Source organism: Alosa alosa, chromosome 16 (assembly GCF_017589495.1).
Source record: "Alosa alosa isolate M-15738 ecotype Scorff River chromosome 16, AALO_Geno_1.1, whole genome shotgun sequence".
NCBI lineage: Eukaryota > Metazoa > Chordata > Actinopteri > Clupeiformes > Clupeidae > Alosa > Alosa alosa.
In genome coordinates, this window is record NC_063204.1 from 30,164,007 (window position 1) to 30,188,839 (window position 24,833).

General features: G+C 44.9%; 1 protein-coding gene across 1 annotated transcript in view; it reads left to right on the top strand.

Annotated features, from left to right (window-relative positions):
* Positions 1 to 24,833, top strand: part of LOC125309329 (lethal(3)malignant brain tumor-like protein 4) — an 84,925-nt gene that overhangs the window by 51,455 nt on the left and 8,637 nt on the right. Inside the window, exon 18 of the mRNA XM_048266154.1 lies at positions 22,220 to 22,392. Within this exon, the coding sequence (XP_048122111.1) occupies positions 22,220 to 22,392 (173 nt within the window). The remainder of the gene's footprint in view (positions 1 to 22,219; positions 22,393 to 24,833) is intronic.

Below are 24,833 nucleotides of genomic sequence, written 5' to 3' on the forward strand. Positions count from 1 at the left end.
CTGCTATGATATCTGTGGGTATGCACTGCTTATGCGGCCAGCCCCATTGATTGCGCTAATTTCCTCATTGTTTCCATGGAGACCAAAGCCATCCTCCTGTTTTGAATATTTCATTATGGTCTGTGTGAGAGAAAAAGGGATGGAATTGGTGTGTGTGTGTGTGCCTGTGTGTGTGTGTAGACATGTCTGCTTATGTATATTGATCCTCTGTGTATAAGAATCCAAAGGTTTTGTTTAAGTGTGTTGTGTATGTTCTTGTATGAGCATTTTCTTATAAAGACCATTTGAGCATCTTTTTGTTTCTTTGTGTGTGTGTGTGAGAGAGTGAGAGAGAGAGAGTGTGTCTGTGTGTGTTTGTGTGTGTGTATGTGTGTACGTACGTGTGTGCTGCCACTTTTGGCTGATTCTGAAAGAAACCCCTGTCGTGCCTCCTTTTGGACTCTAACCGGCACTGCACCAGAGTAGGGAAACTCATTTTAGCCACACACACACACACTCAGCACACACACACTCAGCACACACACACTCAGCGCACACACACACTCACACACTCACACACTCTCAGAACACACACACACACACTCACACACTCACACACACACCACACAGCACACAGGCCGCGGGGAACGATAAGAGAAGGTGAAAGAAGGCTGAATGTGACGACAGAACACATTACCAGCACCCTGCACCGCACAGCGTGCCTTGCCACACACACGCACGCACGCACACACACATACACACACACATACACACACACACAGTTTGCATGGAGCTTTACTTTTCCCTCAGACTCTGGCAGTGAATTGCTTCTGCTGTGAATTGCTTCTTTAGTGTTTTAAAGTTCTCCAAATTCATCCCATGCGACAGGGATGCTACCAGCTTTTAAAGTCTAACTTTGCCTGTCTAGTATGGCTGTTATGCACTGCGATGCCCAAGATCTCTACACACAGTGAATCAACCTGTAAAAGGTTTTCGGTTGTAGGCCTAGATCTTTTCATAGTCAACTGTAAAGTAGTTTCCATGTAAGAATGATTGCCATATAGAGACATGTCATGATTAGAAGATAAGATACAATTAAGACCAAAACAAGATATAGATCAAAGACCAGGTCTAAAATATAACCAAAATATCTGAAAATCTGAAATGCACTATGGCAGGGAGTGTAGTTCATAGTCATAGAGGATAAAGACAGTCCTAGCCCTCACTGCCAGCTTCATCCTCCCCATCAGTGGAGATGGGTGTAGTGTGTGTGTGTGTGTGTGTGTGTGTGTGTGTCTGTGTGTGTGTGTGAAGTGGCAGACTAGTTGTGTTGGCAGATGGATTTGCGCAGCTCTCTTCCTCTCAAAGACTGCGTCTGCCAGTCTGTGCCAACGCTCCAGAAGACGGTGCCCACTGAAGCACTAGGGAGACATCGGAGGGCTCCCAATTAAAAGGTGTTGTCAGAAAACAAAGTATATGTGGGGCACACATTCACACGCATACACAAACATGCATACACACACACACACACACACACACACACACACACACACACACACACACAGAGTCGTATTCACACCCCCTCCTCAAGGCTCCCCCACTTCAGTGTTTGACGGATGAGAAGTGGGCAGCAGTGGCAGGTGTAAACTTGGCCACAGGGGCACAGAGAGCTGGCAGTCAGCCACCCCTGTGTGTTTGTCAAGGGCTGGGAGAGAGAGAGAAATTGAGAGGCAGAGATGGCAAATTACTGGGAATACTGGGATGATGGAGAGAGAAAGAGAAAAGCAAGAGAGATGAAGAGAGACAGGGGGAGAGCTAGAGATTGGGATGTACTAATTAAGCATAGCAGGAAGGAGACAGAGAAAGACAGACAGACAGAAAGGCAGACAGACAGACAGACATGTGAACATACTGACAGGGACAGACAGATAGACAGGCAGACAGCTGGCCATACCAGCAGGCACAGACAGACAGACAGACTGGCAGGCACTGACAGACTAGTGCTCATTCAGACTAAGCTAGACAGAGAGTGTTGAAGTAGTGCAGAAGACTTGGGCAGAGCGGCTTGCCTTGAGACCTGGGAGAGAGGAGTGGCTAGACTGGTGGAGCATAAGACACAAGACTGCAGCGTGAGATGGAGCCAGTGGGAGATGGACAGACAGACAGACAGACCAACCAGAATATATGCACAGATAGGTACAGAGGATGGCAGACCGAGAAATGACATTGAGCGAGTGTCTGAGCGAACAAGAGTTAGAAATAGAAGGAGAGAGAGTGTGTTTGTTTGTGTGTGTGTGTGTGTGTGTGTGTGTGTGTGTGTGTGTGTGTGTGTGTGTGTGTGTGTGTGTGTGTGTGTGTGTGTGTGTGTGTGTGTGTGTGTGTGTGTGTGTGTGTGTGTGTGTGTGTGTGTGTGTGTGTGTGTGTGTATGTGCGCGCGCACGCGTGCGCGTATGTGATTAGAACAGATCGCCTATCGCCATGCCAGACATCCCTGTGGGCAGATGGATAGATTGACCTTGACGTTGGCCAGTGGAAGGGGGTGAGGGGTCTACTGATGGGATGGTAAGGGCACTCCTCTGCCAGTGATGCGGTCATCTTTCTCCATCTTTCTCCAGCACTCATTTGGTGGATGAATGAGCTACAACCTGCTGCCACTTGTAGTGTTTCCCATGTGAGCCACTCACATCGCCATCTGAGTGCAACTGTACAGCAGATTAAGTCCCATAATCTACCCTTCTGTTAAGTTTCGCAATGCAGCGCAACTCTATATTTTGAGATGGATTTTGAGACAGTCTTGTGGTAAATGTGGATAGTGTTGCCCAATATATTCGATGGCTAGTATTTCTTAATTGGTTTATTTACTTGGGGGTTATCCAAACAGTGACAAATGACACAGCATCTGGTCTTTTTATTGATCCAATTGATAATTGCCGCTGACAGGTGCCGTTTTTTCCCCTCATACAACCAACGACTACCACTGAATTATTTTTAACACTCCCGTGTGTTGTTTTTGATCATGTTACACAGTCTTACTTATTACATAAAGTGAGCTAATTAACTCTGATCATTCTGCATGGTAATTTCTGCTAATCTAAAACATTATTGGGCCTGGCTGCAGTTACCCTGTGAACACTTCCGATACTCCAGATAATTCCTCTTGATCATTAAAATGTCCACTCTTGATTATGTTACTGTTGATTATGATTTATTATATTATTAGGGTTGTTAGAGCAATTTAGACAGAAGGCTCTACTGCTGCTGCTGCTGCTGCTGAAGTCCTGCAGTTTTGTAGAATGTAAGCATGGTGGTATTATAGCTTCCTCTGCTCAGTCCAGAAATGTCTCCCTCCTTATCACACACACACACACACACACACACACACACACACATTCAGCACACACATTCAGTCCACCACACACACACAAAGCAGCATGACACAGCAGTTTCTTTCTCCCTCTCTGGCGCTCATTTCAGACCCCCCTACTCTGCCACTGCCCTCTCTCACACTCTCACACACTCACACTCTCACACTCTCACACACTCTCACACTCTCACACTCTCTCACACTCTCACACACTCACACTCTCACCAAGGGCGCGGGAAGGTGGGTGCTGAGGGTGCTGCAGCACCCCTTGCTTTTTGTCAATAGGCCTACAAATTCGCAGTTTGTCATTATATTTGTTGTCAAATAGGCAAATAGCAAAAAAGGTTGTGGATAGCTTTGAATATAGCTATTTTTTTCTCTCCGGCAGTAAAGACAGTAGATTCAGTGTTTAAAATGTAAATGCAAACTAAAGGTAGGCTAACTATGCATATGACCATCCAGAGGCTGCTGATCTGTCAAAAATGATGAAGATCAAGATGCTTTTATTTTTGCTGTCATTATTACCACAAACACGAATTGATAACGAATCCATGGCGATCGTGGGTTATATCTTGCCTGCTTATAGGCCATGCACCTGTTAGAACTCCGTGTAGCATGCATAGCCAACTGCCAGTTTCCATTTACCATCACCAACTAGTTAAGCACTTTGGATATATCGTTGGATTGGCAAAAAACCCAATTTGAATACCAAGCGACAACAGATGAGGTAGGATGCATCTTTTGCAATTAGTCTTTGGCAAGCCCACGACCTCACGTACGGCTCAGTTTCTGTTAGTGTCAGGCAATGTGGCTGATCTAGCCCAAATCCACGAATTTCGTGTTGGTGAGACCTGTTGCCTATCAGTAGACATGTCATCTCGAGTTCCACGACAGCTTAGCTAGTGCCACCGAAATATGACACTGAAATCCTTTCACTATTGAAGTCGCTCAGATAGAAACCGCTGTAATTGGTGGTTAGGACACTGTTGCTGTGGAGTGGAGACGCCATAAGTTAGGCTACTCAGAAATTGTTTGCCATTGTAGGTCATTGCAGCCTAATTATATTTTCAAGCCAAACATCTCTGGTGTGGTTTTGACAATCAGAAAAGCAATATACGGAAATAGTTTAATGATGTAAAGTCAAGTGCGCTTCTATGGGTCTGGTGTGTCTTGTGGCGAAGTTTTATTGATGAGTCGGTGGCAAGTGCTGCGCATAGTTGCAGTGGAATGTGGCTGTTCTCGCTCTTAGGTCTACCAGAGGGTCTACTCATACACGGCACTGAAATGGCGTATTTAGCTGTCTAAATTCGAATGATATATGCTAGGGGAGAAATCGTCGGACATCCGTTATTTTGTTATTCAGCACCCCGGGTCAAAAATATGTTCCCGCGCGCCTGACTCTCACACACTCACACTCTCACACACTCACACTCTCACACACTCACACACTCCTCTCTTGGTCCCCTCTGGCCCTGCTGCTTTTGGGCCCATTTCTTTCTTCACAGTCTGTCTCTCTCTCTGCAGACTGTCTTCTTGTTTGTCTGCTTATATATTTGCTTTGTCTCTCTTGCCCACCCTTACCATTACTGTCACTCTCTTTCTCTGTTGTATTCTTTCTCTACTGTGTGTGTGTGTGTGTGTGTGCCTGTGTGTGTGTTGTTTGTTCCTCCCCTGTTTGTTTCAGAATCATCAGCTCAGTCTCTCGCTCTTCATAAAGACAAGAAAACAGATGGCTCCTCTCTGCCAGTGGCTGGAGAAAATGCCCTGGCACAGGCATTTTCAAACACGACAGTTGGCCCTTCCACTGCCACACATACACACACAAATACACACACACACACACACACACACACACACACACACACACACACGCGTTTATACCAGCATGTTTAACACGTTTATACCACTCATACAATAACAAATACATGCACTTGCACATTTGCATATACTCATCTCGCACACAGACACATTAACACACACATACACACAGACATAGACACACTCATAAAGCCTCCCCATCTCCCTCAGTGCCCCACTGCCCTTAGAACACTCACTCAGTCACATGACCACTGCCCTTTTGTCCTCGCCGTCTGGGATTCTGGGATATTCAGGAAAAAAACAATGAAATTCTGCTTCCAATGCGCCTATGTCACCACAGACCTCACCTCCCTGTCCTGCTCAGATATGTGCTGGTCACCCATGTCCTTTCTCTGACAACACTGGCCTCCACAGAGCCGTGAGGGACATCGCCCCTTAAAAATCAGTGCCATCGTAATGACCATTTGGCCTCTCCATGGCGGTGGCAAGCACTATTTGGGTGTATAATCTGTCTGTTGCCATAGCAGCTGAGGAGAGCACGCTTGCCTGGCCAAATGATAACTAGGGCAAAAACCCCCCATGGAGTTTGCCCCCCTGCGTCGTGCGGCCCCGTGCCACCAACTGCCGCTTGCCGTTTAATGTGCACTGACTCGGTGAACAATGTGGTGATGTTATCGAATGGAGACAGGCCTTTATGCCTGGTCAAAATGGCAGCCTTAAATTGTCTGTGTGTGTGTTTGTGTGCGTGTGTTTTTCTTTCAGATGTTTAATCTTATCGTTGCTGCGCTTTCCATTCTAATTTAATGGACTGTAGATAACGATCCATTAAACTGGGCGTAGCATATGCCCGGAGAATTATGGAGAAGCCGAGGGATTGGCTAACCAAACTACAGTTTGTTTTGCGCTTGACATCACAGTGATCACAATTATAATCATTGGAAATGCCCTCACTGTATTGGCTATCCGAGACGATTTACTCAACGACTTTGAAATCTGCATTGATTTTTTTTTATGGATCGCTCAATATGTAATTGTGCTGTCTTGATAACATTGCTCTCCCTGTCCCAGTTTCTCCCTGCTTAACTCTTTTTCTTTCTCTCAATGTCTTTGTCTTTCTTTCTTTCTTTCCTTACTTCTTTCTCTTTCTCCTGCTCTTTCTTTCTATCTGCTGTGTATTAGCTATTTATCTTTTTCCATGCATCAAACTGCCGGTGTGGTGTTGGCAGCTACAAGACTGCAGTAAGAGCCCAGGCACTATATAAAGAAATGATGGAGCTTTCTTTTTTCACTTAATCCATCATACCCCTGCAGTAGATCTTGCTTGCTCCTCATAATGCAGTTATCCTCCTCCCTCCATCTCAGTCTCTCGCAGTCTCTCTTTGTCTGTTTTTTACTCACCACACTGTAGCAAGACAATCATTTTGATATTCTTAATTATGTTCTTATAATGAGCCACAGCTTTTCCTTGACTTTCTTAATGGTAAATATAATTTTATTCCCTCTCTCTCTCTCTCTCTCTCTCTCTCTCTCGCTTTCCCCCAGCTGGTATTCAGCTTAAAGCATGTGGGGGTTCCATATGGATAAATTATCTTTCACGAGACAATGTACAGATGTGCAGGGTTTTTTTTTTTTTTTAAATAAAGTACCACTCTTAAGAGATGCAGGGGTCTACCGTGGAGGGTGGCACACTGCTAGCCTGTAAATCAGTAGAGGCTAGGCCTGAGTTGGATGTGGGAGTTCCTTAGGAACGCCCTTATTGTGACTCTGCACAGACTCTGTCTCGGTTTCTGTCAGTGGCCGTTGTTTGTTCTCATGGGTGGGTTGTTTACAAGGATGGATTATAAAGTCTGTATCGCCACATACCCTCTGCATTGTGAAAGCACTACACTGGCTCATTTCCTGGCAGAGCTTTCAAAGGTAGCTGTTTTGAAGTCTTATTTTGGTCAAAGATGGAGGGTTTAGATGTGGTTGGTAGTTTCCAAGTTTGGTAAAAGCATGTGTTATTGTTGGGCATGCCTTTTACAAGTTGATGGACAGTATCATTGCCTTTGAAGAGTATGGTGTATTAAGAAAGCTTTGGGCTTTGGTGATGGTTAAGGGAGATGGGTATTTGATGTGTAATATATAACGGGTTATAACTTGTGGAAACATCACTGATGTGAAACGCTTTATTTTGACTTGATGTATTGACAGTAGTTTTTAAAAGTCAAAGACTCTTGCATGTGCACGCTCCCCCTCCCTCTCTCTCACTCTCTCTCTCCCTCTCTCACTCCCTCTCACTCTCTCCCTCTCCCTCTCTCGCTTTCTCTCTCCCTCTCACTCCCTCTCTCTCTCTCCCTCTCTCTCTCTTCCTCTCCCTCTCCCTCTCCCTTTCTCTCTCCCTCTCACTCCCTCTCTCTCTCTTCCTCTCCCTTTCTCTCTCCCTCTCACTCCCTCTCTCCCTTCCCTCTCTCTCTTCCTCTCCCTCTCCCTTTCTCTCTCTCCCTTTCTCTCTATCTCTCTCCCTCCCTCTTTCCCTTTCACTATTTTGAAGCCGCTCAGATCATCACTTTGATGACCGCATCAGTCTGTGTAATGAAAAAGAAAATGGTATGCGTTTCTTTAGAGATGTTATCTGCCCGCAGCAAGAGGCCACCACCTAGATGTGCTCTATTACTAAGAAACCAAACCATTCTTTGTGAAAGCAGATCAGATTAGTATGCTTTCATTTCGGCCTATCCCCGAGAGAATGATGGTCCAGGAAGCATGGTGTCCAAGGTAGAAAGGCCCTTCAACATGACGGATGGCAGTCATAAGCTTTCAAGGCACCAGTGATGGAGCATCATTTTTGGCTCGACTCAAGTTCACAGCTGGACTACCAGACTAAGCCTGGAGCACAGGGGAAACGAACAGGAAAGTTTTTGGTCTTCTCCAGAACTCCAGGGCTTTTCCTGGGTAATCATGACAAACCAATGATGCAGCAAATCTCAGTAATTCTTTTGTTATTGTTGTTGCCCTGAGGGAAATAATGTTTTAAATCTAACTCCCATTTCACGGTGCACTATTTTCTTTTCTAATGGTTTTGTGTAACACCCACAAACATAAATGTAATAATATGATTGATGTATTCATTTATAATGTGTAATTAATTTACATATATGTTTATGTTTGCAATTTACAGTATATATGAATATGATTCATATATTGTTAAATTATCCCACTTATGTAATAACTGTTGCCTTCTTCAACTGTTTATGGGATCATTATGTTTAAAAAGTACAGATTTCTATGACTTTTATTATATTTGTTGGAAATGATTACGTTTGTGGGTGCCCTGTTCAAAGCTTGTTTCTTTTGGTGGTGGAGATGGTTGTGGATGAGCATGTTAGAGTCTGTTAGAGGTAAGACCTGCTTGTGTACAGGCAAATTGGGGCCTGTGTTTTGGTGCAAAATGTTTTGGTTTTTTGTTGTTGTTGGGGGGGGTGGGGGGTTCTCTCTGCCTCTAATAGCCTACAGCTGCCTCATGAATCTTAGATGCTGATAAAGTTGAATATTTTTGCTGTCTCCTCAGTACATTATAGAGTTAAATCCTCTAGTGATATTGATAAAGACATAAGCTTAGTCTGAACAGCTGTGTACTTTTTGGCAATCCTTCTGAAGAGTTGGATCTCTCATTGGCTGAAAATCCACCAGATATCATTCTGCGCAACTGAAGAATCCAACCTCATCCAAATAGTTTTTGGACCGATTTGGAGGACATTTTTTCCCTCTCCGGCCCCAGTTGAGCTGGCGCGATAAAAGATGGAGGCAGATTGGCTCAGTCTGCTGCCCACCTCCTTTGATTCAAAGCCTCTGTAGTTGAAAAAAGAACCTCTACCTTTCTGAAGCCGTAAGAATATATTATGCTAATCCATGGCGGTGCACTTAGCAAAAACCCAGACTCTCTCTCTGTCTCTGTCTCGTCCTCTTTACCTTGGAGATAAAGCCACCTTGATGTAAGTGGAGTTGTGTTTTCCCTCTCTCTCTCGCTCTCTCTTTCATAGCCTCTGCCTTTTAGAGAGAGGAGCAGGAATGACCCTGTGGGGAAATGGAGTTAAATGCTAGCTACAGGCTAATTAGCTTGGCTAATTTTCCTCAGTGAAGTCCTGCTCCAGGCACACACCCTACCATGTTTGAGGAAATGTGAAATGACAATAAATGTAGGCTAGCGTAGACGGAGACCTGCCTATTGCCTACACTCTCTTACATGTTTTTAGCTGCACTACTGCAGTGTGAGCAAGCCTCACTCCGCAGATACGACTGTTTTGTGTCCAGCAGATGGACATACAGTAGGTGTTCACAGTTAAGGTTGCGAATTTGATGCAAAGTTGACTAGTGTTTGCTGGATGACTTTGTTATGGAGAGATTGGTTTGTCTTGAGTGTTGCATTTTTATGCATCACATACCTGCAAAGAGGGTGTACTGTTAACTATTTCCTTCACTGTCTTGCACAATAGGCTTGGCGTGTGTGAAGGTATTCTTGTAAAGTAAAGTAAAGTTACTTTACAACAATACAAAAGTAAAGTGACTTGTATTTAGCAAACACTTTTATTCAAAAGGACACAGAGCCGCCCCACTGGGTCCGGGATTCAAACCCAGGCCACGTTACCAGTGCTCCTCCATGTCTGTACATTATTGATATTATTGAAATATTGTTAGCAGCAGAGCCCTGAAGTGAACTCTGTGAGAGTATGAGAGTAAAACAGAAAATAAAGTCATCAGTGGATGTAATTTCCTAATGCATGAATGGATTAGATTTGTAGACAGACTGCTCCTTAGTCAGCAAGCCCATCAATCTCAACTATACAGTTCGGCCTTCTTTGACTGGTGATGATGTCTTCTATTTTATGACTTCACTGTCTCCGTCCTAAAATAACTTCTGCAGACACATGTCATTGTTTGAGTTTAAAGGCTGCCATGCGGACATTTAAGTGCTATTATGATTCCTATTCTGCTTTCAAAGTTTATCGATGATTGTGTCAAAGATGTGTATTATAGCAAGGCAGTTTTTTCATTTCGAAATTTAATTTAATTGATTTTTATATTTTATACCACTTCGAGCTATTAGATCTGTATGCGAATGTGTAATGGAGCCACCGGAAGCCAATGTGTTGATATCATTGTGTACAATGTAGGCCTAACCGCAAGGAAGTGCCAAACATTGCCTCACTCCGTCTAATTTTGAGATTAAACTAGGGGTGGGTTTGTCACCTTGTACTTTTGTATTTTATGACACAAGGACATTGGCTTTAATCCCTCATATGCTGTCAGAGGCAGCTGCTGTGATAAACCTACTGTATGACTTCATTAGCTGGTTAGTGAATTAAATCCCTTAATGTCCTTGCGACAGCGCTTGACTGTAGGGTGATTTGATTTGAGAATGTAGTTTCGCTGTAGTTTCAGTGAAAGGTTTGAGTAAAAGATGGATTTGTTCTAAATGCTTCAAGTTCCCTGTTAGTTTATTCAATAGGTGTCACAAGCACTGTGACACCTATTGGGATGTGTTTTGAAAGATGAAAGAATACATGGAGTGTACTGAGTCTACAGTCATTTGTGGTTTGAATGTGGTAATACTCTCATCTGTCTAAATAATCTCCCTTTTTTCTTTCTTTTTTTCTTTCTTTCTTTCTTTTTTTTTTTTTCATGTCACTCGCCTTTTCTCAGAGTCACTTTGTGTTTGTCAGGCTGAATAATGAATTGTGTTCTGCAGTGCATCATCCCTCTCTTGCTCCTGCCTCGTGTGGTGAGGAAGAAGAAGAAGAAGCACCTCCCTCCATGATGCCTCTCTGGAGCTTTCATAATGAGTCCCCCAAGCCACTCGCATACCTGATGCAACTTCAAGTCTCTCTCTCTCTCTCTCTCTCTCTCTCTCTCTCTCTCTCTCTCTCTCTCTCTCTCACATTGTTTATTTCCTTTGTGTATTTTGCTTTCATGTCGCAGTCTGCCATTCATGATCTGGAATTGATTATATATTTTCTGGAATCTATTATACCCTGTATTAGTAATGACATGATGCGGATGTCTCACTGTGTCTAGCGGTGCGGTAGTGTATTAAGCACATTGAGGCTGAATGGTCATGGTAAGAAATGGCTTATGTAAGTCTCTAAAGGTCAACATGAGGATATGCTCCTGTCAAAACATACTCAAGCGCTCGGCAGTCCAAATCAATACGGAGATGTGCACTCTCTAACTCCAATTTAGTCATTCATCACAGCCACTCGCACAAATAGACGCGGTATTTAAAGACTCAACAAAACTCCGGTGTGTGTTTCCTGCCAGGCAGAAAAGCAGCGTCCGCCTACCGCTGCAGGTCATTAGCCAACGCCGCAGTCAGGGCAAGAGTTTACGCTGGCTTTGGGACCCTAATTTGATGTCACTGCGCCCATTTTGGGTTTTTTGACACGGTTTGGGACGGCACTTTGGGTTTTTATGTCTGTCTCTTTTGTCTTTCTTTCTTACCGTCTTGCTTGCTTGTTTACTTTCTTTCTCTCTTCTGTTATGGGCTTGTCAACATTGTTCAGTTTGGATGGTGGAAATGAAAAGCTTTTCACGCATTTGAAAGCCATGAGCTCAGCTGGAAGAGTTGGGTCTGGTACTGGTTTTTTATCTGCGGTGCCCCCTGGCAGAGCGGAGGGTGGTGCTGGATGGAGGAACGCGGCGCGCCAGGAGATGTGCCCATTCTTTTGCGCTGCATTGCAAGCTGGCTCAAGGCCACACTGCTGGTCTGCTTTCTCTCTCTCTCTCTCTCTCTGGCGCTCCACACCCTGGGAACCTGGCGAGAGCACAGTCAAGAAAGCCTGCAGAGAGAAGAAGAAGCGACGAGGGAGGGAAGAAAGGAGGGAGGGGCTGAGCAGAGAGAGATGGGGAGAAGAGAAGAGATGAGGGGATGAGCGATCGAGAGTGAGAGAGAAATGTTTCATCACAGAGATAGGGCGTAAGAAATCATTTTTCATTTCCCAGTCCTAGATGTGCCTTTCACTGCAAATGAAGCCCTGGCAGAAGTCATCCAGTAAACCTGCTGGCACAGACCCTTCGCACACAGTTTGGCGTTTACATTGTGTGCGTGTGTGTGTGTGTGTCTGTGTGTCTGTGCGAGTGTGTGCACTCAAGTTCAGGAACAGTTCGCCTCTGTTTGAGGTTAGCCAGAGTTGTGTGAAAGCCCAAGTGAAGCTCACGGTCAGTCTTGCATTAGTGATCTATTTTTTGTGTGTCCACAGTGCTCCTGCATTTGTTACCTTTGATTGGCATGTCGAAGTAATTCCAGTGTCTCTGAAGCAGAGGCTCAGGTGATTTGCAAGGGCTGAGTAGGTATCTGTCCTCTCCCCATCCTTTGTAGGCACTGTGCTCTTCAGAGGGATATGGATCGTTCTTATTGATTAACCTTGAATAGCCCCAGCTTGTTCAGACTTTGACTCATAGCCTGTGTCAGAGTAATGGTAGCTCAAACTGTGGCAGAATCCACCTATGTGCCCTCTGGGCTACAAAAGTGCTGTGCCAAAAAGAGCGAAAGGGGGAATTGCCCAACATCATCACCACCCCCATCTCCCCTGCCTGTACTTACCCAGGTGATGCATTGTGACTGTTGCCATGGTGATGGTGCAGTTTTTCCAGGGCACACAGTGATGCATTGGTGTATATATACCCTGTAATTGCATTTGTTCATCTGCCTGAAAATAATCATGGGTACAAAAGGGGCCATTGATGGCTGTGATGTCCAGTTGCGTTGTGGTCATTTGTGGTCCATTGTCACATGTCCCTCAGCTGTGAGCAGACCAACCCCTGCACAACACCTAAACACACATACCCACACACACAAAAGAGACACACACACACACACACACAGAGAGACACACACACTCACACAGACACACACACACACTCACACATGCATGTATTGTCCACATATACATAGGCACTTACATACAGAGCCATCCACAAATGGAATCACACACACGCGCACACACTGGCATGTGACTCATGCCTCCCCCGGTGCCTGTTTGTGTCTGCCACTGTGGCGTGCAGACAGCCATCTTCCAGAGCTCCCTTCACACTCGCCTGCTGTCCGTTTGGTGGCCTCCAGTCCAGCTCAGCCGTGTCCGTTCACATCCCCTCACTTGTGGGAGAGGTTTTGCTCTAAAGCACCAAAATGGCGCACGGACCCTGGCCGCTATGCTAACTCTAGGCTTTTTCCCTAGAGAGGGAGAGTGAGAGCAAGAATGTGCTTCTGCCCGACACTCTGCCTGTTTTAGGCATTAATCTGGAATAATAAACAGTGTGGAGAATAGAGTCCAGGGTGACCTGACCTCATATCGAGGCACATGCGGCCACTTGGCCTTCTTAATGTGGACCTTTTGAGCCGATGTGGATTTCTGCTATTCCCGTGGCAGAGAGCTAGTTGATGTGTTGGTTCAAGTGGCAAGTCTGTTGACAGTAAGCGCACCGCTGGCATAATGTGAGTCACGTAGTATTGCTACACTGAAGTGTCTCGTGGCAGACGTGTCAGCCGAAGCTTTATGGTTTAAAATTCATGAACCTACACTCAGATGCAGACGTGTCACCATTTGCTCAGAATGAATACTAATAAACACTCCATTTCTTCACAGACAATACAGAAGGACTCACTTGTCACTTCACCGTTTAAAAAATGAAAAATCAGGCTCAAGTTATTTAAGGCTACATTTATACATGGCCGGCTATTTTCATAAACGGACATTTCACCCTCTCCGTTTTCAAAAATAACATCATGCACACCTGTCAGTTTTCAGAGAAGTTTCCCCGTGTATATATGCCGTCAAGAGCATGCCAAACCTGTCGGTGGCAGTGTAAGGAGAAGCTCAATCCCACATTAGCCAATCAGAATCCTGAAATTAGCAACAACAGAAACAAATCACTTCCTATTTGTCTTTTGAATGATATTTGCCAATGCAAACAGGCCTAAAGCGTTTGCACAAACGTAAAAATGTGTACCACCTTAATAGCATCCATAATCAGTAGCCAAACAAACTGTAAACATAGGGCACTCACATGACGTTAAGCATTTTCTGGCGCGTAATGTGACGTTTGAGAACCTAAAACCCTGTTTCTAGAAAGTTTTTAGTTTTTAGAAATAATCGTTTTCTGTGATAAAAACAGGGTTTTCGTGTAAATGAGAGGCCAAACCGCAGGGAAATATCTGCGTCTTCACTTCGTGTAAACGGGGCCTAAAATCACTCGTATTTTATCACAGCTTTTCTATCTATTGCATGATTATTTTTTTGTATGAGGAGAACAGCACAGAACAGTCAGTGGTTGGGTGATGTAGAGGGCAGTTGGAAGTAGACTGCGTGTCTCTCATGGAAGTGTAATGCGGACGTGTCACTGCAGATAACGTGCTTCAACAGTCCGCTGGATGAGTGAACAACACCTCGGCAATCTACTCTCTGTGTGGTGTGTGCAGTGTGTGTGTGTGTGTGTGTGTGTGTGTGTATGTGTGTGTGTCTTGCCTTTGTGTCTACTGGTGCTCTGTCTTTGTTTCTTTTACCTTGACTGCTCTCTGTCTTGCACTCTCCCATTCTCCTGCTCACTCTCTCACTCCTCCTCTCTCACACACACACACACGACACAGTCACACACACATTTAATGCCAGAGAGCCCTCAGGTACCTTTTCCTCTCGTCTTCCACACGCCCTCACACACACACACTCCCATTCATTTACTCTCACACACCCTCACCACGTCTATCACTGTTTTTCTTCCCCCTCCTATCCAGTCTTCTTTCTCGCTAGTTATTTCCATGGCTCACGGCATGAGAGAATTCGCTCATCCCACCTTAGCTGTCCGCACATGACCTGCGCCACGACTCCAGGCTTATTAATCGCAGTCATTCATTTTAATGATCCATTAAGTTTGTTGCATTTAGTAGCGTTGCAGAAAATGTCTCTTAATTGCAGAGAGCAGCACAGTGCCAGTAACAAAATCAGCAAGGCCAATTGAGGCTTGGGTTTGCAGCACCAGGCCGGGTTATTGCTATAGTGAATCGGATCGGAGATCACTAATTAAAACTAATCTGCTGAAGGCAAGAATTTAATGGAGGATTAATACAAGATTTAACCATGGGCAGGGGTCAAGCCGTATTGATTTTCTCTGCTTACGTATGTGTTCGTCATCATATAACTGAGTGGTTTTGCATGAATGAATTCTAAATGAATAGCCTACATCGCTTGTGTGAATTCAGTGTTGTCATACATAGATAGATAGATAGATAGATAGATAGATAGATAGATAGATAGATAGATAGATAGATAGATACTTTATTGATCCTCAAGGGGAAATTCAAGAAGACAGAGTAACCTCAAATGATTGTGACATCAAGGATTTTTTGGCATATGTATTTGACATGGCACCTGTAGTATGCGTTTCTGCAGGAGAGCAAGTTGTAGATGTTGTGAGAAACGCTCTATTTGTCAGTCAGAAGCTAGAATGCCGAAGAGCAGAGGGTGGATTCCTTCCTCGTGACTGGCTGTTGTGTTCTTAGAAAAACACTCACATCCCACCTGCAGGGCGTACCTGAATGTTTCAAAGGGTTTCTTTTGTCTCTGTGTGTCTTGTCACAAAGACTGCAAAGCACTCCTACTATACACGAGGCCAGCTGGCTTTCCATAGATGAGATGGCGCTTTTGTCATGTGTCTTACAGCCACACCACATATTCTGGAGCGTATTTTACTGAGCAATGGTCTCTTTGTGTTTGTTTGATTTTTGTGCTGTCTTAAGGCCCATTCACACCACGAACGATAACGATAACTATAAACAAATATCGTTCTCGTTATTATGAATGACAACGTTCACACATAAACAATAGCATAAACAATAGCGATAACGACATGAAGAACGATATCGTTGGGGATCACTTTCAGAGCAATTTTTAGAATGATAAGCTAATAGTCAGAACCCATCAAATTTTAACCGTCATATTCATTAACACAAGGAGAGACTTTGTTTATCGTTGTTCAGTGTGAACGCTTTTATCATTATAGTTGTAGTTATCGTTATCGTTCTTGGTGTGAATAGGCCTTTACTCTGTTTTTCTCCCTCGTCTTTCCTTAGTTCTCTCTCTTTGTCTTCTTTCCTCTTCTTTTTCTGTGTGTGCACTTCACTGTCTTTCTTTCTTCAGAAATAAGAGAGAGAGAATGTGAACTTGTGGCCTACTTCTCTCTCTGTGCTCTCAAGAGTGTGTGTGTGTGTGTGTGTGTGTGTGTGTGTGTGTGTGTGTGTGTGTCGGTGTTTTGAGTGTGGCTCTTCCCTCTTCTCTCTGGGTTTCGTCATAACTAAGCCCCCTTTCCCGTCTCTCTGGGAGAGACACCACGACCACTTTACACCACTGCTTCACCCAACCCGTACACTTCAAACCCCTATAATACTACTATCCTACTATTGCCCTCATGGTCATACTTGTACTCATAGACAGACAGACACACACACACACACACACACACACAGACAAACATTTCCATTCATATAGACTATAAAAATGCAATTTGCATATACAGTATATTTTATAATTTTGGATAAAAGTGTCTGTGAAATCACACTCACTGTCCTGGCTGAGGGTTGGCACATCTCCAGACTCCAGCCTGGTTGAGATTCTGCTCTGCTCACAGCCAATATCTGAGCCTGCCCCCCGCCAGCCCCCCCCCGCCAGCCCCCAGCAGGGAGACACAACACAAGAGAACAGCATTTAGCCTCTCTCTCTCTTTCATTCTCTCTCTCTCTCTCTCTCGCTCTCTCTCTCTCTCTCTCTCTCTTTTTTCTTTATTTCTTTCTTTCTTTCTTTCTTTCTTTCTATCTCTCTCACTCCCTCCCTAATCCTCTGTCTGTCTCCTCCATGTCTATCTGTCTCCCAGTCTCTCTCTCTCAATTTGCTACTCACTCTCACTGTCTCTCTTTTTTTTCTCTTAGTCACTCCATGTTTCCTCCTCTATGTGTTTTCTTCTGATCTATAGTATCTCTCTTTCTCTTTTATTGTTTTATCCTCCCCTCACACACACACACACACACGCACACGCACACACACCCTTATTGAACATCTGCTGTTGGCCGTTTTGGTCGTTTGACTGCACCAGCGATGGCTTGACTCCATGCTGTCATACGGGGCCACCTGTTTCCTCTGCCATGTTGTGTTGCCTAACGCTCAGTCTGCAGTTGCATGTTGTCATTTGTCACTTAATGTTGTCATTCGCTCCGTTTGGCTGAAGACAAGTGGGCAGATTGATCAGTTTGTCTCTATCACTACAAGCGAGAATGTAACGAGCCGTGATTCATAACAGCCACCTGAACTCATAATGTTTCGTGGTATTTCACACGCAACATTTGCTGGTGCCATTGACTCGTGCTTTTCTGGAATAGGCTATGGGAAAGAAAATGAAAAATGCAACCTAATTTTCAGTCCTCTGACAACAACTTTTCTGTAGAATATTTCATCGGAAGGATGTGTGTTCTTTTCTTTGAATAGTAACCCTAAATAATACTGGCTAGACATAGCCTGAACTAAATAGCTAACATGATTTACTTGTTATTATGACCGCCGCGCAGGTCAGATTGCTTTTTCGCATGTCCAAATATCCGTCAAGGATTCCCGGGACACTGTAAGACCGGGGTACACGAAACTTGGTGGGCATGTAACCCCACATGGATAGCATGGAACCTCCTGTTTTCGTTTTGATCTGTGAATATCTCGAGAACCGTAGGGTTTAGGAGGACCATTTTTTTTTTGTATGTTGATTTTAAAGGGCCATGTCAACCCATTCCATAACCACTCATTTCATGTATAGCGCCACCTAGTTAAACACAAAAAAGTAAAAATGAGGTGTTGTAATGTTACCATACACCAACTGGCCTGTAGGATTCCCGGGACACTGAAAGACGAAACTTGGTGGGCATGTAACCCCACATGGATAGCATGGAACCATTGCTTTTCGTTCTGATCTGTAGCCCCCCCGCTGGACTGGACCCCCCGAAAGGAGGGTAGGGCAGACACAGTTTTCTGTGAATATCTTGAGAACCGTAGGGCCTAGGATGACCAATTTTTTGCGTATGTTTGCCTCCAGGGGTCATGTAAACCCATTCCATATGCACACATGTGCATAAAAAGATACACACGCACACACAAACATTCACAGTAATCCTACGTATGACACATACTCACACAGTAGACATATTTACGCATGCATGCACATGCGCACACACACAGGCACATAAACAGGCAAACGCACAAGCACATGCACATACACGCACACACACCCACCCACACATAAACATAAACATGTACATGCACACAATTCAAGAATTTCTCAGAATTATGAACAGGCAAGATGGGGGTGGGGTTGTATAAAATGTATATTACATGTGAAATCTATGAACTAATCATGTTTTGGTATTTGTTGTCTAGCAGATACCAGTAAGAATTGAGTGTGCATAATGCAATTCAGTGAGACAGTTAGAATCATATATGCCTTTCAGCGTGACATTTTTGTGGAAAACATGTGCTGGACTGGGCGGCGGTCATATTTTGTACCACTCTGCGGTACATCTAGTTTACTTTGGGTGTAGAAACACTGACTAGAGGGACTGTGTTGTTATTAATTGCTTGTGGAAGTCTGCCAGAAGTTCCGTTTGGGCCAGAAGAGTCTTCACCCATAGTAACGTTTGCTGATGTTGTTACCCAGAAAACTGCAGAAAAGCTTGTGAAAGGCTCCCTGTGGAAATGGGCAGCTGTAAGAATGGCACAAATCCACTCCGACTGTCCCTCTGACTGGTGCTAGCTGCAAGAGGGAGAGCAGGTTGGCTTTGTCTAGTGCCGTGTTTCTTTGGAAGTTCTCTGGGTGAAGTGTAACAAGCCCGTCAAACCTGGTGTCTCAAACAGGTGACAGGTGATGTGGTGGTGTTTGCTCTGTAGTGTGTGTTTACGCACTGACACTAATGATCTTGGAAAAGGCCTCAAACTTTGTTTTTGCCCGATACAATGAGCTGCTTCGGAAATAAATAGGTAGTTAGAGTAAGGAGAGGAGCAAGGGAGAGAGAGATGGACAGAGAAGGCTCGGCAGTAGAGGAGTGGAAAAAGAAGATGAGCAAAGGCGGAAAGAGATGAAGAGAAACGTGGATGGGAGAGGAGAGGTGGCAGTGTTCAAGGAACTCTCTCTCTGTCTCTTCCTTTCTCTCTACAAATGCTGCAGTAAGCAGGAAGTGACTTCACTGAGCGGACCTTCGTTAGAGTGTGTGTGTGTGTGTGTGTGTGTGTGTGTGTGTGTGTGTGTGTGCGCCACCCTGTCTCAGCTGTAGTTGAGATGCTGCTGCTTTTGTGGGCGCAGCCGCCTCATGCTGGGGAGCCCTGGCATGCTGGGCCAGATTAGCATAATTTAGAACATCTCTGATTAGCGTCAACACACTCCCACCCAGGATTTACAGAGCTGGGGAGCAAAACAACAACGCAACACTTTTTTGTATGCCAGGAGCGTTGCAAACGATGCATGGAAATACACACACACACACACACACAAAAACACACACACACCAACACTCACCCAGTCACACCTCCAAGGCATTACATGATCCAACTGCTCTGGATGGGATTTTTGTTTGATGGAGATCTGAGCGTCTCGAGGCGCTCTGTGGTAGGATCGCGTTGTATGTGAAATCAGCTGAGCCTTCATGCTCTGACAATCCCCTGTGAAGAGGTCAGTGGCATTTTCCCCACTGACTACATTACTGTGTGTGTGTGTGTGTGTGTGTGTGTGTGTGTGTTAGTGTGTGTGTAAGAGAGAGGAAAACAGGCATTCTGTTTATTGCACAGCCCTCTCTCTGAGCACGTGCATAATGTCATGTTCCCGGTGAGCGTGTCTGGCGTGAAGGCTATTGAAAGGGGCCGGCATGGCTCTCATGTGGGTAGGTTGGCACAGGCTGGCGGTGGTGACGGGTAGAGCAGAGCCTTTCTCTCCAGTGGCTGCCCAGCCCTGCCCGTCTCGCTCCCGCCCCCGCCCCCGTCCACCCTGTGGGCTTGTGGAGGCAAATATGGAGCCAGGGAGAGCTGAGGAGAGGATTCAGCAGAGCCAGCACTCAGAGGACCGCAGAGCTCCACTGCTCAGCTTTACTAAGGGCCCGTATGGTCACTGTGCCTAAGCAGAAGGAACCCTTTCAGTGAGGGTTTCTAAATGCCTCCATATAGGAGGAAATATCCAAGGGAATATCTGTATTTTTGGTATTCAAAAAGTATTTCTGATTATTTGTTCGAAAGAACAAAACAAAACAGATTTTTCTTTCATTTTTTTAAAACAGGTATGCAGAAGAGTTTTGTCATCTGCAGACTGTCAGGTGCAGTGAATCAGCACTTTTCCTTCTCATCCTACATAAGCCTCCCATGAGATCATTTAATCCCAAAGTTTAACGAGACGCATTGTAAAACTAATTGTAATTGCCGCCACTCATCATCTGGGCGCTCAGTTAAGCTTCGCTTTCTCTTTTTCCCAAAGAGATCTCTGTCTGATGCTCATCACCAATGAATCCAATACATACATTATCAGTTAATCCAGTCTCAATCTCAATCCCCATCCCTGCAAAGAGCACGAACACAATGATTGTTGTTCTTCACTAAGCACACACGTCTCCTCCCTTCTTTTCTTCCTCTCCCTCACTTTTCCCACCCTTTGTTCCTTCCTGCTCCATCCCTGTGGGTTTAACCCAGAGCCGCGGTGCTAGCTGCTCCCACTGCTGCCGTATTAGCCAGGCTTTCCGAAGGCTTTCCGCCGCTAACTCAGCCGCTACCTTTACCTCCCGCTCTCGGCTGCTATGTGTAGCGGGATTAATACAGTCTGGGGGTCTTTTGTCGAGGTCGTAATATTCTCTCAGTGTGGGGTTCCAGTGTGAGGTTTTTGTGTCGAGGTCGTAATATTTTCTCAGTGTGGCGGTTTTGTGTCGAGGTCGTAATATACTCTCAGTGTGGGGGTTTTGTGTCGAGATCGTAATCGTAATATTCTCTCAGTGTGAGGGTTTTGTGTCGAGGTCGAAATATTCTCTCAGTGTGAGGGTTTTGTGTTGGGGTTCTGATCTTCTCTCTGTGTCTGGCTGTGTAGGGGAGGGAGGTGTTAGTGTTATTATGAAGCTAACCAACGTGCCCCTCCAGTTCCTCATTTAGCTCCCAGCAGTGCATGGCCATGAATGACTGTCTGTCTATCAAGCCTTTTTTAATTAGCAGAGCCTGCTATTCCACACAGCTGTACTCATAGGAGGTGTGTGTGTGTGTGTGTGTGTGTGTGTGTGTGTGTGTGTGTGTGTGTGTGGGACAGTGACAGCTCTCAGCCTTTTGGCTACCCATGGTCTTCCTTGTGATGTGCTTTCTGTGATGGGCAATGCGCTAATATCAGGCCTATCCAGCAGAACATGGTGTTTGGTTATGGGCTCTAGTGTATAAAGACAAAGCCTAATATGCAATATTTGTGTATGCAGCTGAATTAATTTGATATTTTTGTCTCTCCCTCCTCCGCTCCCATCCTCCCATTCTCTCGCTCTTGTTTCCTTTATCTGTTGTTCAGCAGCTCTTTCATCTCTTTATCTTTCACTCTATCTCTCCAACTCATCTGCCATTTCTCTCACAATTCCTTCTTTCCATTTCTCTCTCCCTTTTCCTTCCTTTTTGAATGCATTCTTATTGAATTGACTTCTTATATATTTTTATTCTTTTACTTTTTTATTTTAAAAATGATGTGATGAAAGGACTAGCTTAATCCCTGTCTGCGTTGCGTCCACAGAACTGACACTGTAGTTAATGCTCTTTTTCCAGCAGTTGTGTCGGCGGCACGTTTGAGGAGTGTCCCAGAAACTGTATCCATGATATGCGTTGCTTCAAGCACGTACCGACTCTTTTTTATAGAGGTTGTTTCTGGGACGCTTCTGAAAATGTCAAAGCAAACGCAACTGGTGTAATTGAAGGATTAGTAATGCCTCTGTATGTAAAAAATGTCTCTCTCTCTCTCTCTTTCTTTCTCTTTCTCACTCTCTCTCTCTCTCTCTAGGGGAGCGTAATGTGGACAGTCTTCAGCAGGCCCTCCACCAGTCGGTCTTCCTGTCTGCAATGTCGGCGCACCCCAGCAGGGACCTGCCGCTGTGCTGGGAGCAGCACTGTAAGCTACTGCCCGGGGTTGCAGGTGTGCAAGCCAGCCGCGTCGCCCACTGGACCGTAGACGAGGTGAGGAACCCACACTCTTAGAACCGAAGAACACTAACCTAGAATTCAGATCATCAAAATATCTCATTTTACTTCTCTTTCTGTTGATCGACGCTCATATCATGTAGCAACATGTGCATTATTGAAATCAGTACATTTAAGTTAACAGAAACCTTAGCTTAGATCAGTGATCCACAATTCAAAACAGGATACTTGAGTTAAGTGATCGATTGCAGTATTCTGTCTATAACCCACCTCTCGTTACCACAATAATGCAGTCGGTTGCTGCTCAGTGATCGGCCCAAATCTGTGCCAATGCCACATGCTCACACACAGTGCCAAGTGTAGGTTACGTCCCCTCAGCCATCCATTAGACCACAGCTGTAACCGCTGATTAGATTAGGGATTACTCATATCCCTGTTTTTGTTGTCCTCAATAAAGACACCTTAATGAATGCTACTCTTGCAGCTCCACACAGTTCGCACAGCAGTCTGGTTGTTAGCATACATTGTGCTGTAATGGTTGGTGGCGAGGCGTCTTTCAAGTTCAGTCATGTGAACAAGCTTGGGTATAGCTCATTACTTCATAATCACTGCCCTAAAGCTTTCAGTGGGGCTCAGAGACCACTCTTTATGGGACTGGATGTTTGATGGCTACAAATGAGTGGCTAATTAGCTGTCATTAAGACCTAATGGCCTCTTCTCTTTGCAGCTATTTGTTTATTATTTCTATAAATAATTTTTCTTCATATGCTCAATGATGTTTAATCGCTGTCATTTCTGACTGTGACGGGTAATGTGTGAGGAGTGTGGTTAGTGTCAAGGGAAGACGTGGTGGGTTTCACTTAAGGGTGTAACTCGGCTAATAACTATAACTATGTTTTACATGTTTACATGTAAGTCAGGTTTATGTGTGACACATTTGGATTATGAGTAAGCAGGCTGCAGTGAGTGCATGCTGCAGTAAGATGCTATAGACTGGCCCATCTGGCCCATTGTTTTTCTATCGGTACCTACTGTAGAGAAGCAGCTCAACTGAATCAATTTTTCTTCTTAAAATCCGTCCGGCCATCATGCACATGAATACAGCTGCTCAAATAGGAATTGGCATTGTACCGAACATGATGTTCTGAAGCAGCTAAGCTTGTGGTTAAAGGTGTGTGTGTGTGTGTGTGTGTGTGCGCGCAGTCATGCACATCTGTGTGTGTCTGTGTCTCTGATATCAAGGAAGCTTTATTTTCTTTGCTTTGATGAGGGGGTTACAGGTTGAGTGTTGCCTACTCTCTCTTCCTTTCCCTCTCTCCCTCTCCCTCTCTCCCTCTCCCTCTCTCTCTCCACCCTCTCTCTCCACTCCATTTCCACCTCACTGCTGATGGTGGCCCTTTAGCCTCAGACTGTGACGCCTCACTCGAGCATTGCCATAGTTACGGGATGTAAGACACACTCTGACCCCGCTGTCGGTCAGCAAAACACACTGAGCTTATAAACGCTGCACTCTCCTCCTCCAGCTGGAGTAGAGGAGACCGTAAACAGGTCTCACCAGTTGATGTGTTGTTAGAGGAAAGGTGAATGAAATGACAAACGTCAACAAAAGTAAGTTGCATCCGAGCTTGGGTAGCTTTATAGCACATGACCTCATGTTTCATGAAGGTTTCATGAGGTCTTCTTGGCATCCTAACGGCATAGTAAAAGAACAGCAAGTGAGCACTGTTCCTATTATATTTTAAGACTAAATGTTTGGCAAGATGGTAATGACGTTGGAATGAGATAAGGAGTTTGTTGGAGCATATGTTTGAGAGCGAGAGACCGAGGGAGAAGAGTGAGTTTGGCCCTCATCCTAAAAGTCTACATTATAGAAAGGATCTCAAAGACACAAACCATGTCCTTGAAACGTTCTTGGCTGCCCAAAGAGGTATTGCAACAGTACGTCTAAAAAAGTATTTGTAGCAAATCACCGTTGTTTATTAATCCAACCGGTATGCTGAATATGCCCCCAAAGAGAGGCGTTTCATTGCACCCAGATGAGCGTTCACTGGCAGCGTTGGCTCAGATTGAATTGTTAATGCTCACCGCTGATCAAACTTGAAAGAGAAGGTCCTTGCTGTTTTCTCTAGCTCCTTTCTCCCCAGTAGGAAAAGATTCATCTGAAATGTCATAGTGTCTCTGAAGACCTGCTATCATCTAAGCCATTCACTCAGGCCCCCCACCACCAGCCACCACTCCGTTGCCGGGTGACGGCGATTGATGAGGCAAAGGGATTATTCGGCTCTGTGCTCCACATCCACCCCCCCAACCAACACACACTACACCCCCTCAGCTGCCCCCTCCAGCATGACGAGGAGAAAGCACTCAGAAAAACAGGCTCTCATGCTGTCTGGAGTACAGTAATGTCCAATCATGCTGTCAATTAAGGCCAAGGGCCCAGGAACTATACTGATCAACACAACACAAAACAAGGCCAC